The sequence below is a fragment of the Daktulosphaira vitifoliae genome, unplaced genomic scaffold (assembly GCF_025091365.1).
Source record: "Daktulosphaira vitifoliae isolate Bord-2020 unplaced genomic scaffold, ASM2509136v1 Scaffold_1, whole genome shotgun sequence".
Lineage (NCBI taxonomy): Eukaryota > Metazoa > Arthropoda > Insecta > Hemiptera > Phylloxeridae > Daktulosphaira > Daktulosphaira vitifoliae.
Genome location: NW_026099572.1, coordinates 73652604 through 73668935, shown reverse-complemented (window position 1 = coordinate 73668935; position 16332 = coordinate 73652604). Strand labels below are relative to the sequence as shown.

General features: G+C 29.7%; 1 protein-coding gene across 7 annotated transcripts in view; it reads left to right on the top strand.

Annotated features, from left to right (window-relative positions):
- LOC126895993 (uncharacterized) overlaps nt 1-16332 on the top strand; it is a 124060-nt gene that overhangs the window by 84100 nt on the left and 23628 nt on the right. For 2 of the 7 annotated variants that reach the window (XM_050668375.1, XM_050668373.1), the window contains exons 1-2: nt 15631-15704; nt 15770-15824. In XM_050668375.1, coding sequence (XP_050524332.1) covers nt 15699-15704; nt 15770-15824 — 61 coding nt within the window. In that variant the 5' untranslated portion in view covers nt 15631-15698. Of the gene's footprint in view, nt 1-1065; nt 2656-2719; nt 2977-15630; nt 15705-15769; nt 15825-16332 lie in introns of those variants that run through there. The other 5 variants (XM_050668378.1, XM_050668377.1, XM_050668379.1 and 2 more) reach the window with 4 other exon arrangements.

Here is a 16332-nt window from a genome sequence, read left to right as displayed (position 1 = left end):
TAACATTATTACAATTGATAGTATTTACATTGTTATTTATGAGCTCGAAATCTTATGGTATAGAATCGAATTTAATATTATTTATAGAAATTGAAACGTCTTCTTCTGGTGTATTTAAAATTGTCACAAAATGCATAATCATTTTTAATTTGTGTTATACAAATTTTAATGAAAATGTTTTCGTTAATTACTATGGGGTCATATAAAATACAACTGGTATTTTCATTGGTGTGAACAGTTTTCACTTTAATGATAGATTCTGACAAGCCTTTAATCGAGTAATTACTCGTAAGGGAATGTTCTATAATGTTAAATTTTTCGTGAAAATAGAATTTTAATTCTTTTTTAATTAAATCGATAAATTTTACATATTCGATAAGAAAATCGACACAAAAATACAATGAGACTTAATATTAAAATTGTTTGGAACTATGTAAAATACATGTAAATAAAAACGAGTATTTTGATTGGAATAAATATATAAAATTATTCAAATACAATTTTATTGCAAAAAATCTACTCTGTAGTCCTTTTGAAATTGTAAATTTAAAATAGTTGCGAATAGTTATTTTTAATGCACTAAAATTTATTACTATTAACAAAAGTCTATTTACTACAATTTCCTATGAATCTAAATGACTAAATCCTATGAATTGATATTAGCTTATTTTACTCCAGCCTAAAGATGTTTTAAATGATCGGTTTTGTAAATTAAATTTTAAATAATGGCAATAAAAAGTGTTTTATAATGATTCATAAAATTTATGAAGATAACTTTTTGAGATCATTATTATTCACATAAAAATATTTATTAACAAATAATTAATTTGGATTTATTATTAAATAATTTCTTTAATTTACATAAACTATTAAAATAAAATTACAATACGCCAAGCTAGGCTCAAACTGATTAAGAAATGGGTTTTTACGATTATATCCAAACTTGAGGTATAATTCGAGTTATACATTAAGTCATAAATTATAGATTACTCAAAATGTTATTAAAAAATATTAAAAATTAAATAAAGTGAAAATTAATAACTAAATCTTTATCTATTCTTGTAGCGATTGAATATGACATATCGGATATTGATGTAATAAGCCAATTTAAAAAAGGTACGACTAGAAAAGCTGCTGAAATTGGGGACTTGGAATTTTTAAAATTTGCTCATGAAAATAAATGTGAATGGGATGAAGATACAACTATTGTGGCTGCAGAAAAAGGCAATTTGGCAATTTTAAAATATGCATATAGAAATGGATGTCCATGGGATGAAAGGACAACAGAAGCAGCTGCTGCTAATGGTAAATTAGAATGTTTAAAATATGCCCATGAAAATGGGTGTCCTTGGGATGGAAATACAACAGAAGCAGCTGCTTCAAATGGTCAGTTAGAATGTTTAATATACGCCCATGAAAATAGATGTGAATGGGATGTATTCACAACAACAGCTGCTGCTGCGAATGGTCATTTGAATTGTTTAAAGTATGCTCATAAAAATGGATGCCCTTGGAATGCAACCACTACTAGAGAGGCTGCTTTAAATGGTCAACTAGAATGTTTAATATATGCCCACGAAAAAAATTGTGAATGGTATGATATCACAACAATAGCTGCTGCTGCTAATGGTTACTTAGAATGTTTAAAGTATGCTCATGAAAATCGATGCCCTTGGAATGAATTCACGACAAGAGCAGCTGCTTCTAATGGTAAGTTAGAATGTTTGAAATATGCTCATGAAAATGGGTGTCCATGGGATGGACATACAACAGAAGCAGCTGCTGCTAATGGTTACTTAGAATGTTTAAAGTATGCTCATGAAAATCGATGCCCTTGGAATGAATTCACGACAAGAGCAGCTGCTTCTAATGGTAAGTTAGAATGTTTGAAATATGCTCATGTAAATGGGTGTCCATGGAATGAGAGTACAACAGAAGCAGCTGCCTCTAGTGGCCAATTAGAATGTTTAAGGTATTCTCATGAAAATGAATGTCCGTGGAATGAGAGCACGACAGAAGCAGCTGCCTTTAATGGTCAATTAAAATGTTTAAAATATGCTCATGAAAATCGATGCCCTTGGAATGAATTCACGACAAGAGCGGCTGCTTCTAATGGTAAGTTAGAATGTTTGAAATATGCTCATGAAAATGGATGTCCATGGGATAGAAATACATCAGAAGCTGCTTCTATTAATAGTCAATTAGAATGTTTAATGTATGCTCATGAAAACAGATGTCCTTGGGATGAAAATACAACAAAAGCAGCTGCTACTAAAGGTAATTTGGAAATTTTAAAATATGCACACAAGAATGGATGTCTGTGGGATAAGAGTGCAACTAGAGCTGCTGTTGCAAGTGGCTGTTTAGACTGCTTGGTATATGTTCATGATGAAGGATGTAATTGGCATGAAGATACAATAGTTGTAGCAGCTGTACATGGTAATTTAAATTGTTTAAAACATGCCCGTAACCTTGGATATGATTGGGTTGAAGGTACGATGAGAGGGGCTGCAGCAAATGGTCATCTAGACTGCTTAATGTATGCCCATGAAAATGGGTGTGAGTGGGACGAAGGCACTACAAGGGAAGCTGCTGCTAGTGGTTGTATTGAATGTTTGATATTTGCACATAAAAACGGATGTAAATGGGATGAAGGTACAACGAGTGGAGCTGCTGCAAATGGTCATTTAGATTGCCTAATATATGTTCATGAAAATAGGTGTGAGTGGGATGAAAACACAACAAGTCTAGCTGCTGTAAATGGTGAATTTGAATGCTTAAAATATGCCAATGATAATAATTTCCCTTGAAGTATAAGAACCAGTTATGAAGCTACTCGAAATGATCATATTTACATTGTCGACTATGCAACCAAAAATGGTTGTCTTAATTAATTTTTTTTTGTAATATCGTTTTTTTTATATATTAATTTATGTTGAATATTAATAATTTATTTTTAAAATAAATTAACTTTGATGCGCATGTAAAATAGTATTGATTTGGTTTATGTAACTGAAGGTTTGAACTGGAAACGCAATAAAATTGCATTATAGTAATAGGTTGTCTATGGTCATAAAAATTTAAATGCGCCTTTTAGTCTGATAAACTACGTTAATAGTGAGTTATCCGCCAGGTTGCATTCAAAACTTCAAAAAATACTACACTAAATATATTGTTGATAAAAAACTACTGATAACACTAATGGACAGTATATACTTGCAGGTGTTGCAAATGCAACAATATGCGTTGGTATTAATCAATTAAGATACTTATATAGTCTACGCCTACTTTTACTTCTTTATTTAACAAAAATAATAGTTAGTTTAATTATATAAGTATAGTTGTAGTTTTTTTTATCATTACCCTTTTCAACAATATATTCAATTTTGTATCAGTTGGATTAATTATTTAACCAATAAAAAGAAAATACTAATTTTCTCTTAGTTTACAGAGATTACTGGCAGAAGTTGCTTCATCAGCTTTGATGATATGCGATAAGAATAATTTTAATTTACCCGTTATTCCAGCAAAGAGCAGTAAGGTTACATTTGACGTGTGGGTGAAGACACATTACCGTTACCGATCGTCATCTACGCCTAATTACTGAGGCAAACGGACGAGCATATGAGTTCCTACACCAAGACTGTGCACACCCTACATCCCATGAGTTACGGTTTCATGGTATAAATAATAGACAACGTGCCTTCCGAGTTTCTCGAACACTACAGTATAACACAATCACCAGTGATATATCGTTAGTACGAGAAACACAAAGATTTTACATGTTGGTTGTATCCGAAGTAATCTTCAACTCCTCAAATTGTCCTAATTGTCCAAATTGTCAAAGTGTCCTCAAATTTTTAGGAAAAATTAAAAAAATTTTAATAAAAAGAGATTAATATAACATTTAAATTCTATAATATTTTTTTTCGTATTTTGAGTAAAAAAATGATTATATCATTTATTTTTCATATATGAGAATAACATTTAATAAATTTAATTGTCTGTTTTTCTGTTGTCATTTTTAGTGACAATTGCTACTTTTTGGAACCTTAATGTTATCTGATACTTTCTTTGATTTAGTAATATATGTTCGGAGATTCTTTATCAGTTTTTATTATATTTAAGTATGTCTCTTTTTCTGCTTCAACACTTTACTTCAAAAAAATTTTATACTTCTTTTATGTTGACACATTTGATTCGAATACTTTTTATCAAATCTTATGCAGTAGTAGTATTATTTACTTATTGTAACTTCAATTAAATTATATGTAGAGACTTAAACTAGATGTGCCGTTGTATTTCAATTTTAAATATGAACTCTAATTCATCTAATTGTTCAAAATTAAAAAGGGATACTCCTGGGACTAAGAATGAACTTCTTAGTTGGCTTATTAAAAACTAAATCTAGTGAATCTATATTACATATTTCAAATGATGATATTTTTAAAGATATAAATATCAATTAGACTACATCTTAACAAAATCTAGTTCCAACACTTCATGACGCCATAGCTACCCAGGTGCAGAAATTGACAGTGACCAAAAATTAGTAATAGCTAAATGTTGCTTAAAATGTTCAAAGCATAGGCAACATCGAATAAGGAGTAATAACCAGTTAAAGTGGAATCTTCAGAGTTTGAAGAATACATAAATAAAAGAACTGTTCGCCAAACGCACAAAAGAAAATGTAAAAATCATATATGGTCAAAAAGATTGGAATTAAATAAATGAAGGTAAATTTAATGCAACCAACGCTACTTTAAAAAGTGAAACATTGACTCCTAGGAAACCGTAGATAACACAACTTTGTTGTGTTATCTACGGTTTATCTACAGTCCTGATAAAGGATAGTAACAATTATAAAAAAAAAGGGAACCATCAACAATACCAGAAAACAAGAAACCATTTAGCAACAAAATAAAAAGAAACAAAGGAAATATTTGTCAGCCTGCAACAACAACGTGGTTTGCTACTTGTATAACGACTAGCTATGGTAGCAAGCGTCGCCACTACCTAGGCGAGGTGTCACACCTATCAGATATGACCATAGGTAGAATTTAATTTAAGTTAATTTAAAGTTTATTTTATCAACAAGTCATATATCAATATCAACCCAACCTATCAACAGGTCTTAGTGCATGGGCATTATGTCCACCTCGATAATAAAGTTTATTTTAAGTTAATATGTCGTTATATGTATAAATGATTATAATACCTCGTGGTTTATTCACCATAACTATGATAATTGAAGTTATAAGCGGTTGATATGTAAAATATACCGTAGCCCGTGTCTAGATTAAGAAACAGAGATAATAGTACACGCGAATACTTAAGTTACTCGCGTAATAAAAAAAATATTATAGTTAACATTAATAAGGAAATTTAATTGTTAAAAAAACTAAAATTAAGTTAAACGTGGACAAAAATACGAATAAATCCAAAACCATGTCATCAAAGAAAGGCTGATGACAAAAATAAAATTAAGTATTTAAACAAAATCAAATAATATAAGAAACATCACGGACACGGTATTGGAACACATCAGTTAATGTTAATCGGAAATAAATGAAAAACACCAGGAACTCTCCATACATAATTTAAATTAAGTTAATTTACAATGAAATAAAAATTAAATAAAATAATTAATAAAATATAACTCATTACATAAATATAATATATAAAAGAAAATGATACCCGGTATCATTTTCCGGGATCCAAAGAGACTCATACGATGGTCTGAATGCTTCGCCGGAAAGACCTGGCTGTTCATCATTGGCGGCTCTATTCTATCATTGAAAAAATTGTTACAAAAAAAAACAAACGTGTGCCATCTAGTACAGTCAATGACAGAAGAAGGAAGAAGAGCCAACACCGATATAATGGCAATTTCAAATCGATTACGGCCAGTAATCAGCCTTTTTGGGAGGTATCAATATCGATATTAATTATATTTATTCCCTTTTGTCTGTTGGTGAGTATTGTACGAAGTAAACTGGATCTTGCTACATTGGAAAATGGGATTTGTCGCATAAGGCCAATGACGTTTAAAATGTTTTATGACTTTCTAGAAACACGTGCTAGTTCTTTAGAGTCGTTTGAAGGACAAATTGGTCAAAGTCGTCAGGTAAACAAGTTGAAGTCAAGTAACCGTGGTTTGACTGTGTTATCAGTACAAAGAAGAATTAAAATTTGTTCCATCTGTTCACAAACTCATATGATTTACTACTGCCCTAAATTTAAATCTATGTCTTTAACTAACAAATATAGCGAGGTAAAGCAGAAACACTTATGCTTTAACAGTCTCCTTTCGGGTCACTGTACAAGAGATTGTAAATCGCAATTATTTATTTTTTAACGCCAGTCGGCTTTTTTGAAAAGAAACAATAACATACAGTATATAGTTTTAGTAACAGTGAAATGAATTAACAAATGTAAAAATAATAATATGTGTGTGTTAGGGTGGTCCTAGAAAATATATTTGTAAAAATTAATATATACACCCTCACATATTGATCGAATAGAAAAAAAAATAAAACCTACTAAATTTGATTATGATAAATAAACTTTAACACGTGCCACAAGAGGGTTGAAAATCGAGACTGTTTTTCAGTTTTTAGAACTTAACTCAAAATCTATTAAACTTACAATAAAAGTTAATAAAACTTAATTTGTAGACCTAAATATTTACTATTAATAAAAAAGACATTTATGTTTTTTATCAAAAAGTCAATAATTTTCCGTAAAAATTAAAAAAATTATCTATTTATTTTTTACTGAATTTTTTTTTTTTTTTAAATATAAAAATATTTTACCAACTGTTCGTCACACAATAAAGTGTTTCATACAAAAATTACTTGAAATTATATTTTATAAATTTAAGTTTTTATACATTTTTTTGTAACTTTAATACTTTTCGTAGCCAGCTGAGTTTTATAAGAAATAATGCTGATGCATTATTGGGTCTTATGATAAACGGCAAAATAAAATCGTATTTTTATAAGTAATTTTCTATTATTTCTTATTAAAATTAAAAATGTTTAATTTTTAAAAATTTAACGATGGTTGTCTTTACTAAGTTTGGTAACTCGTTCGTTTTTAATAGAAGTGATACAGCTATTTATGATAATGCGTTCTGGTATCTAATTTTGGAGTGAATATCGTTATTACTTATCAACTGAAATATCAATGTACTAATCCCGTATAGTACACCATTATATGTATTAAACTGTTGAATTTTACAGATATATCAGAAATAATTTTTTTTTTGTGATTATCTATTAGCCTATGTTATTTGACAAGAACTGTGAATTACATATTGAACGTATATTGTTAAATTTTAACAGTACGTTTTATTTATTTTTTACTTCTTTAAAAGTTACCGTCACCGCAATATTTTTTTTCGAAATGGTTTCAAGATCCAGCTTACGTGAGTATTAATTTATCTATTTAATTAGATTTAGTTCTAATCAAATTATAGCTAGTAAATTGCCATCTAATAGGCAACTTTTATCTGTTTTATTTTATAATTTACGGGAAGTAAAATTAAATTTACGTTTAAGTACTACTTTAGTTATACAAGAAGCAATTATATTTTCGAAGAAAACTCGTATACCTACAAAGAGCAAACAAAATTGTATTATAAAATTTTAAAAATTATACCATGATTGGAGAAACTTGCAAAAATTTGAACATAGAAAAGCTGACAAATAAGCTAAAAAAAGTCAGATTTTATTTAGTAGCCTCAAAAATCTATTTGATATTGCACATGCAAAAGCTTTAGATTTAATTAAAATTGAGGAAGACAAATACTTTTTAATTTCTCAGTGAGAGAAAGGACGAATCGGTTTAATGATTGGCGTTGGCAATAAATTAGCAAATACTGAAAAAAATATAGAAGGTAGAAGAAAGAGGCTGATGTTAGGAAAAATCTGTCAGTAAATTAAAATTACGTGTACTAAGTAATCGTTAGAAAAGTACTACATACTTAGGAGTATTTTTTATTTAAGCCGAAACTGTACAACTGGAATCATCTAGTAGTAGTAAAGATGAAACCATCACAGTATTTGATGATGAACCTGGACCATCTAAAAAACACTTTCAGAGTAACAGAGGATCAACAAATTTTATTACTGAAAAATTGACCATTGTACTTGATAAATGTAAAAAGTTAGTGATTGAGATGCGGTTCACATTTTAATAGCAACAGCTGAAGCTCTTAGTGAGAATGTAAATGAATTGATAAGTAGGTCATTAATTAGACGTTCTCGTATAAATCTACGTAAAGAACTTGCTGAAAAAATTCGTAATAATTATAAGATAGGAGTAAAAGAAGCTATTGTAGTACATTGGGACGGGAAAATTCTGCCTTCGTTAACTGGAAAATCAACAGTGGATAGGCTCCCTGTTATAACTTCGTTCGATGGTAAAGAGCAACTATTAAGTGTCCCTTTCATAAATACTGGTACTGGAAATGATCAAACTATCGCAGTATACCATAGTCTTGTTGAATGGTCCTTGATTGATAATGTTCAAGCATATTATTGCGATACCACCGCTTAAAACATTTTAACGGGGCATCTATATTGTTAGAACAATTATTGGAACGCGAAATATTATATTTACCATGCCGCCACCATATTTATGAAATATTATTAAAAAGTGTATTTGATATTAAGTTGGGTGGTACATCAAATCCTGAAGTGTTAATTTTTAAAAGATTACAAAAAGCGTAGACTAGTATCAATACAAATAATTATAAATCAGGTATACTAGGTGTCATAGAATTACTAAAGGAAATTGGTGACAATATACTTAATTTTTGTAAAAGCTGTCTTGAGATAAAACATCCAAGGGATGATTACAAGGAGTTTCTAGAACTGGCTATAATATTTTTAGGTAGTCACCACTTTAATTTTCCTGGTGCAATTCATCATTCTCGATGGATGGCTAAAGACATTTATTTATAGTTTAACAATATTTATTTTTCGTAAAGTGTTTAGTTTAACTGAAAAAGAAGTAGCAGCATTAAAAAGTATTTGTATTATTATAGTTTCCTTTTACATTAAAGTATAGTTTGATGCGAATTCAGCCATAAAAGCACCGTTGTAAGATTTAAATTTTACTAAAAATCTTTTGAAATATATCTCAATAGACAAATATATATCTCAAATCGCTTTTAAAAAAATATATAATCATTTATGGTTCTTAACACCTGAGAGTAGTACATTTTCTTTTTTTGATGATACCATATCAATAGAAACTAAAAGAAAAATGGTTGAAGCTCTAAAAAACAGTGGACCTACATCTTATATTCCATCATATAAACGTTTAATTATTAATTCAAAAGGAGCTAATGTGTTAATAGATAAAGAAATCAAATAGTTCATTAGCATTGATTTATATCAACTTTTAAACGATTTAATTTAAACACAACATTTCTATAAGAAGATCCTATTAATTGAAAAAATAATGAAGGTTATCTATGTGCCTTAAAAATTATAAAGAAAAATTCAGTTACAAACGATACAGCTGAAATGTCGGAAAACTTATGGAAGATTTCAACAAGAAAATTACCCATAATGAACTACAGAAACAATAATTATTACAGATCGTATATGAATACCAAAACAATATCCTGACCATAAAAAAAGAACTTTAAATGCAAATACTTAAAAATAAATAAAAAACGTTAGTTCATAGGATATTTTTCGTTTTTAATATTAGGTTAAGTTATAATTTTTAAATAATTTAAATAATTAATATTTTGTTTACATTTATCATTTTTTGTTTGTGTCTTATAAAATTTTTGTAAACTAAATGTTTTTACATGAAAAAAAAACAATAATTAAGTAACTTTTATACAAAAATATAAACATTATATGTTTCAGGAAAATAAATAATTTTTGATCTATTAAAGTCAACTCACCACGTAAAGTATTAAAGTTACAGAAAAATGTATAAAAACTTAAATTTAGAAAATTTAATTTTAAGTAACTTTTGTATGAAATATTTTATTGTGTGATGAACAATTGGTGAAATAATTTTATACTTAAAAAAAAATAATAATAATTCAGTAAAAAATAAAAAGATTAAATTTTTAATTTTTACAGAAAATTATTGATTTTTTGATAAAAAACATAAATGTTCTTTTTATAGTAAATATTTAGGTCTACAAATTATATTTTATTAACTTTTATCGTAAGTTTAATAAATTTTGAGTTAAGTTCAACTCTGAAAAACTGAAAAACTGAAAAACAACCCCTCAGTCTCGATTTTTAACCCTCTTGTGCCACGTTTTAAAGTTGATTTATCATAATCAAATTTTATAGGTTTTATTTTTTTTACTATTCAAACAATATGTGGGGGTGTATTGAACAATTTTTTGAAAAAAATTGCCTCTCTATAACGTACGACCATCCTAGTGTGTGTACGTACAAAGCTAAAAATTATCATTATATTCACGCATAAGCTTAATTTAGGGTGAATTTTTAGGAAAATTAGAGCTGCTTAAAGGTAAATAAAATTGACACTGAAACCTAGTATTACAGGGTACAAAAATATCATGTCACTCTAGTAAACGTGGGGCATCAATATCACCATTTAATAATCTGTCGAAAAAATATTTACTGAATTTTACACGTCTATGTTCTAAAGACTCAAGCTTAAGAAATTCATTTATTGGACCGTAATCATAGGCTGGGTGCGCTATATTAAAGATATAACCAGCGAAACCTAGAAATCTATTTTGAATCTTATTAATTCGGCGTTTGTCAACTGCTGTAAGGTGTTGTATTTAAATATGGAACAATCTTTTTGTTCTAACTTATAGTTATAACAGTTCAATAATATCGCAAAATGTAATTATTAATGATATAATCAAACAATGTAAAACATACAAAATAATGATACACTTAAAACAGAATAAATAAATAATACACAAAATGAAAACTTAATATCACAAACGTACCACGTGAAAAGAGATTACCTTTGGTACTTCCGAGGTCTTCTCTTTTCTTTCAATTCATTCAATTTGGTCTTATGTACTAAAATATTTTGTTCTTCTTTTTTTTACAAAAATTCATAATACAATCGTTTTCAAAAGTGTTAATAAATATTTATTTCCTGGTCTAGTAACAATAATTCAGGGAATTACAATTAATCCAAACACTACAAAAATATTTTACTTCTAGCTTTTCAAATAATAGACTATATTTTATTTAGAACAATAGATCAAGAGATTACAATTAAACCAAACATTACAAAAATGTTTTACTTTCCGTTTTACAAAATAATGACCTATATTACAAAGGGTGACCAGATCAATGATCCATATTCTAAAGTCGATCTAACAAGAGAGCTATATAAACTAACTAAACAATCACGAGGTTTTGAAATTTGAAGAATTACGACGAATAAATCCTAACACACGCAGAGCTTTACCAACTATGAAGTCAATATGTGGTCTAGAGTCTAGCGAAGGAACGAAAACAAAACCTAGGTTATTTACTTAGGAGACACGTTTTAACTGTACTCTATTAAGACGGTAATAATTACTTATCATTTCACGAGTTCGGTAAAAGGACATGACTTTACATTTATCAACGTTAAGAAATAATCCGACTGTCAACACCAGATGACAAATTGATCTAAGACTTTTTGGAAAGTCAAACAATCATCACTCTTAAAATTTTTAAGGAATATTTTAGCGTCGTCAGCAAAAAGTATTATACGACATGGAGAGACAACAGAAAAAATACCATTTATAAAAATATTGAACAATAACGGACTTCAATGACTACCTTGAGGTACTCCACTAGGAGTAGGAAAGATATTAGATGAATTGCCAAATAAATGGACAAACTGACTTCTTCCACTGAAGTATGATTTAATCCAAGACAAAAAAGATTCACCGACTCCTAAATGGTCTAAGACGAATCTACTAAAGTATTATGATTAATGGACTCAAAAGCTTTACAAAAGTCTGTATAAATTACATCAAATTGTAATTTAGATTCTAATGCTTCTTGGATATAGGACATAAAGTCAAGAGAACTAGTAACAGTGGAGCGTTTAGGGGAAAAACCATGTTGATCGACTGATAAAATTGATAAAAATTTCTGCTGAATATGTTTTAAAACAATTGACTCAAACATTTTACCTAATCAGGGCATACACGAAATAGGTCGATAGTTTTTGACATCTGAAGGATTATTATGTTTCAAAATAGGAGTCACTCTACTAAATTTCAAGAAGAAGGGAAAACACCTTTAGTGAGGGATTTGTTGTATACAAGGAAAATAGGTATACAGAGTATATCACGACAACGGTATAAAAACAAAGAAGAAATTCAATCTGGACCCAAACTACGTGTATTTGACAACAATTCCAAAGCCTCGTGTACTTCATCACAAGATATAGAAAGAGAAGAAGGAAGGAATGTAAAATTAGGTAAGTTAAGTACATCGAGATGATCTGTTGAGGCTAAGGAATGATTTTTATAACGGACGACAAATAAGATGAGAAAAGATCAGGAACTTGGATACCAGAGGTTTTATCAGTACCAAGGAAAACCTAGTCAGGAATTTTTTTCTCACCTTGGCCTTCACGAAAAATATAACCAGAACATACGTGGGTTACTACATAGGCATTCTTGAGTAATTTTTAAATAATTATTATATAGATACTTGGAATCAGCCTTACATTGGGCGCACAGGAGAGAAAAATTGTAGTAAAAAAAAGCATTTCCATTAATTTTGTATAGCTTATGAACTTATTTCTTTTTAGCTAATTTTTTTTTTTTTTGATTTTTTAATTTGGCAGACACCCAGGGAGGGAAGGTAGACTCACGAAATGTCTTCATAGGTATAAATTTATGTAGGATAGGTGTAAGGTTTGTTATCAGGAGTTTTCTAAAATATTAGGAAATGGTGGCATGCGCCTGTGTAAATGCCGAGGAATTACGCGAGCATTTCGCGTGTACTTCTACGGGAAGGCATTATTCTTTAGAACTTAGTAGGGATATAACAGTGAGTTCTTTAGGGCTTACTTGGTGTCCCATAACTGATGAGTTGAAGTTATTGAGCAAGGAAAGAACAGCAAGAAGCGTTAAAACCAAAAGAGAATTGTAATCAACACTTAATAGTGTGTTTGACCCGCTAGGCTTTTTAGGCCCCGTCTTAATCCGGGGAAAGGTGTTTCTGTAAGAATTGTGGCAGATGAATTTGAATTGGGACGATGTTCTGCCCGAAGAGTTGCAAATCAGGTAGGCTACTTATATCCAAAAGTAAGAAGAACTGCACTAGTTAAGGATACCTCGTGCTGTCTTGAATGGTCAAGAAACGATAGAACTACATGGCTTTTGTGATGCGTCCCAAAGTGCTTATGGTGCTTGCATTTATTTATGTCAGCAAATCGGACTAAATTTATGGACAGTTCGGTTATTTTGTGCCAAATCACGAATTGCGCCTACCAAAACTTTAACTGAACCACGGTTGGAACTCTCCGGTGCACTGTTATAGGCTGAGTTGATAAATCGAATTGTCAAATTAAGCAATGTTGATTCAAGGAGCGTGTATTTGTTGGTGTGATTCGACGGTGGTCCTAGCTTGGATTCAGAGTCCAATGAAAGAAGTACGTGGCTAACCATGTTACTTAAATTTTAGATGCGATTAGTAATGAAAAGTGGTGACACGTTCCTACCCATTGTAATCCCGCAGATCCCCTTTCGCGTGGAATAAATGTAGACGCATTGTTGTCATTGGACCTATGGTAGAATGGACCTGCTTTTTTTATAGGTGTCGACGAAGGTTGGCTAATGTTATACGGTTTCTCAAGAAGCGTCAAATGAACGACGGCCTGTTAAATTTACTCTCACAATGACTGAGATAGTGGATAATAGACTACTTCAGTATTTTTCGACCTGGTACAAGTTGTTGCGCATGACTGCAATATGGAAGCAATTTATTGCCTGGGTCCGTCGCAAAGCGATATATACATCAACTCAACCAGACACAGGTCCGTTTAGCGTTATTGAGCTTAATAACTCGCGGGATATCTGGATTAAGTTTGCTCAGCAACAGGCTTTTGCAGCGGAGATACGAGAATTAAGCCAGGGCAATTCCGTAACTAAGGGGCCGTTAAAAAATTTATCGCCGTTCCTTGACAAAGGGATATTGCGAGTTGGAGGTCGTTTGAAACATTCAGAATTAGGTCTGAATCAGAAACATCCAGCGTTGCTAACACGTAATCATCGGGTGACTCAAATGATATTCGAAGCCTACCAAAAGAAGTTCCTACATATCGGTTCTCAAGGATTACTTGCAAATTATGATTAAGGTTGGAATTCGTAAGAGCACATTAATTAAGACTTATGTTAGTGTGTTTGTTTATCTACTAAAGTGGTACATTTAAGTGCTAAAGTGGTCTTAGTGCAGATGTCTTCATGGCTTGTTTAAGACGTTTCATTTCATGACGTGATTTGCCATCACATATTTGGTTCGATAATGCCAACAATTTTGTGGGAACTAGACGTGAAATAATAAAATATTATACAAAACAAAGGTTTGGAAGAACTATGCATGATGAACTGCTTAATGAAGGCATACAATGGATTTTTATACCACCATCCATTGATGCAAAAATCAATGCAAGACTTCTCGCGTAGATGGAGAATGGAATATTTGTCTTCGTTGCAGGTGAAAAATAAGTTTTTTAAGGATGAAAAATAGATTCCTATTGAATCATTAGCAATTTTAAAGGAATATAATTCACCACAAATTAAAATGGCCTATGATAAGAATAGAAGCGATGCATCCAGGAAAGGACAAGTAACCAGTTAAAAAGACCCGTTGTCAAGATGTGTCCATTGCCAGAGTGTTAAGTGGATTGAAGCACAATGCTTTAAAGGAGTCGAGATGTTCGCACCGTATGCAAATCGTAGATGGCGCGCGCTTACTTGATTCTGTCTACTCATTTACCCTTCCTCTCTCGGTTATTTAGCGGCATCGATCGGTTATCACTGTCGACTGATAACTGTATGATTTTTTTGTTTAGTAATAGGTTTAGTAATAAGTTTTAGAATTAATTCTATTATATATTAATGAAATATAAATGTTGTCACTAAAAAAAAATAAAGTTGACTCCCATTAAGTTATAAACCATGATTTAAAAAAGTACTTATTAGCTAATAAATCAAGAATTATACGTAACTCAAAAAAATAAAAAATATTTTCCTAATATTACATTTTTTTGCTAATAATCAAGGCATTTAAATCGATCATTCTGTATATTTTTAATTACACAAGCGAAATCTTTATTTCCTGTGATCTAATTCTCTTAATTCTCTAGTTATAAACATGGGTAATTTATATACTTTTTTTATTACTAATACATCCCTAAAATGTTATTTTATCGTGATAAAATATAAGTATAAAATTGTATTTGTATTAATAATTCACATTTTTTATTAAATCAAAATAGTGTTCTTGCCAATACCGATTTGTTTAATGTTATCCGCATGTGAATAAATAGATTGACTTAAAATAGCTATTATTGTTTAAAGTATAATTTAATATTTACATAAAATAATTATTTTAAATTTAAAATTATAAAGAGAGGCATTATATCAAAGTTTATATATACAGTAATGTAATATAAAAATTGTCATTGGTCATTTAGAATTTAAAACTTGAATAAAAATGGTGGTGAGTAAAACACTTAGTATAAAAGGCTTGATTGAAATATAAAATAATATTTTATTTTATTCTAGTACTGGCAATTGATATCTTTTTTGTTGACAATATCCTGTTTGATAGTTAACGAAGGTAAATACTATTTTATTCATGTATTTTTATTAAATCGATGCATATAGAAATTATTGCCCATTATATTTAAAGCTACGTTTCTATGTGTACAGAGGAGTCTATTATATAGGATATTATATAATATAATATATATCCCCATATTTATATAGGATATAATTGTTTGACTTAAAAAATTTTATTATTACATGTATTAATTTTATTATGTTGTTTTATATATTTTTTTTATTTTGTGTCTTACACTATTTCGCAGCTCTTACTTTACTGATATTTGTTTATAATTCACGAAAAAAATTAAAAATCGTATGTATTTGAAGACATTACCTTCAAAATTTTTAATTTAGACCGCGGCCCTAAATACACACATCATGTGTAAATAAAAAAAAGCTATATGTAAATAAATTTCAATCTAAAATTCTTAGTTTTTTATGTACAATTTTATACAAATGAAATTAATTTTTATATAGCCTCTCTTACCCTTAAAAAGTAAGTATTTTTCTCCGAGTCTCAG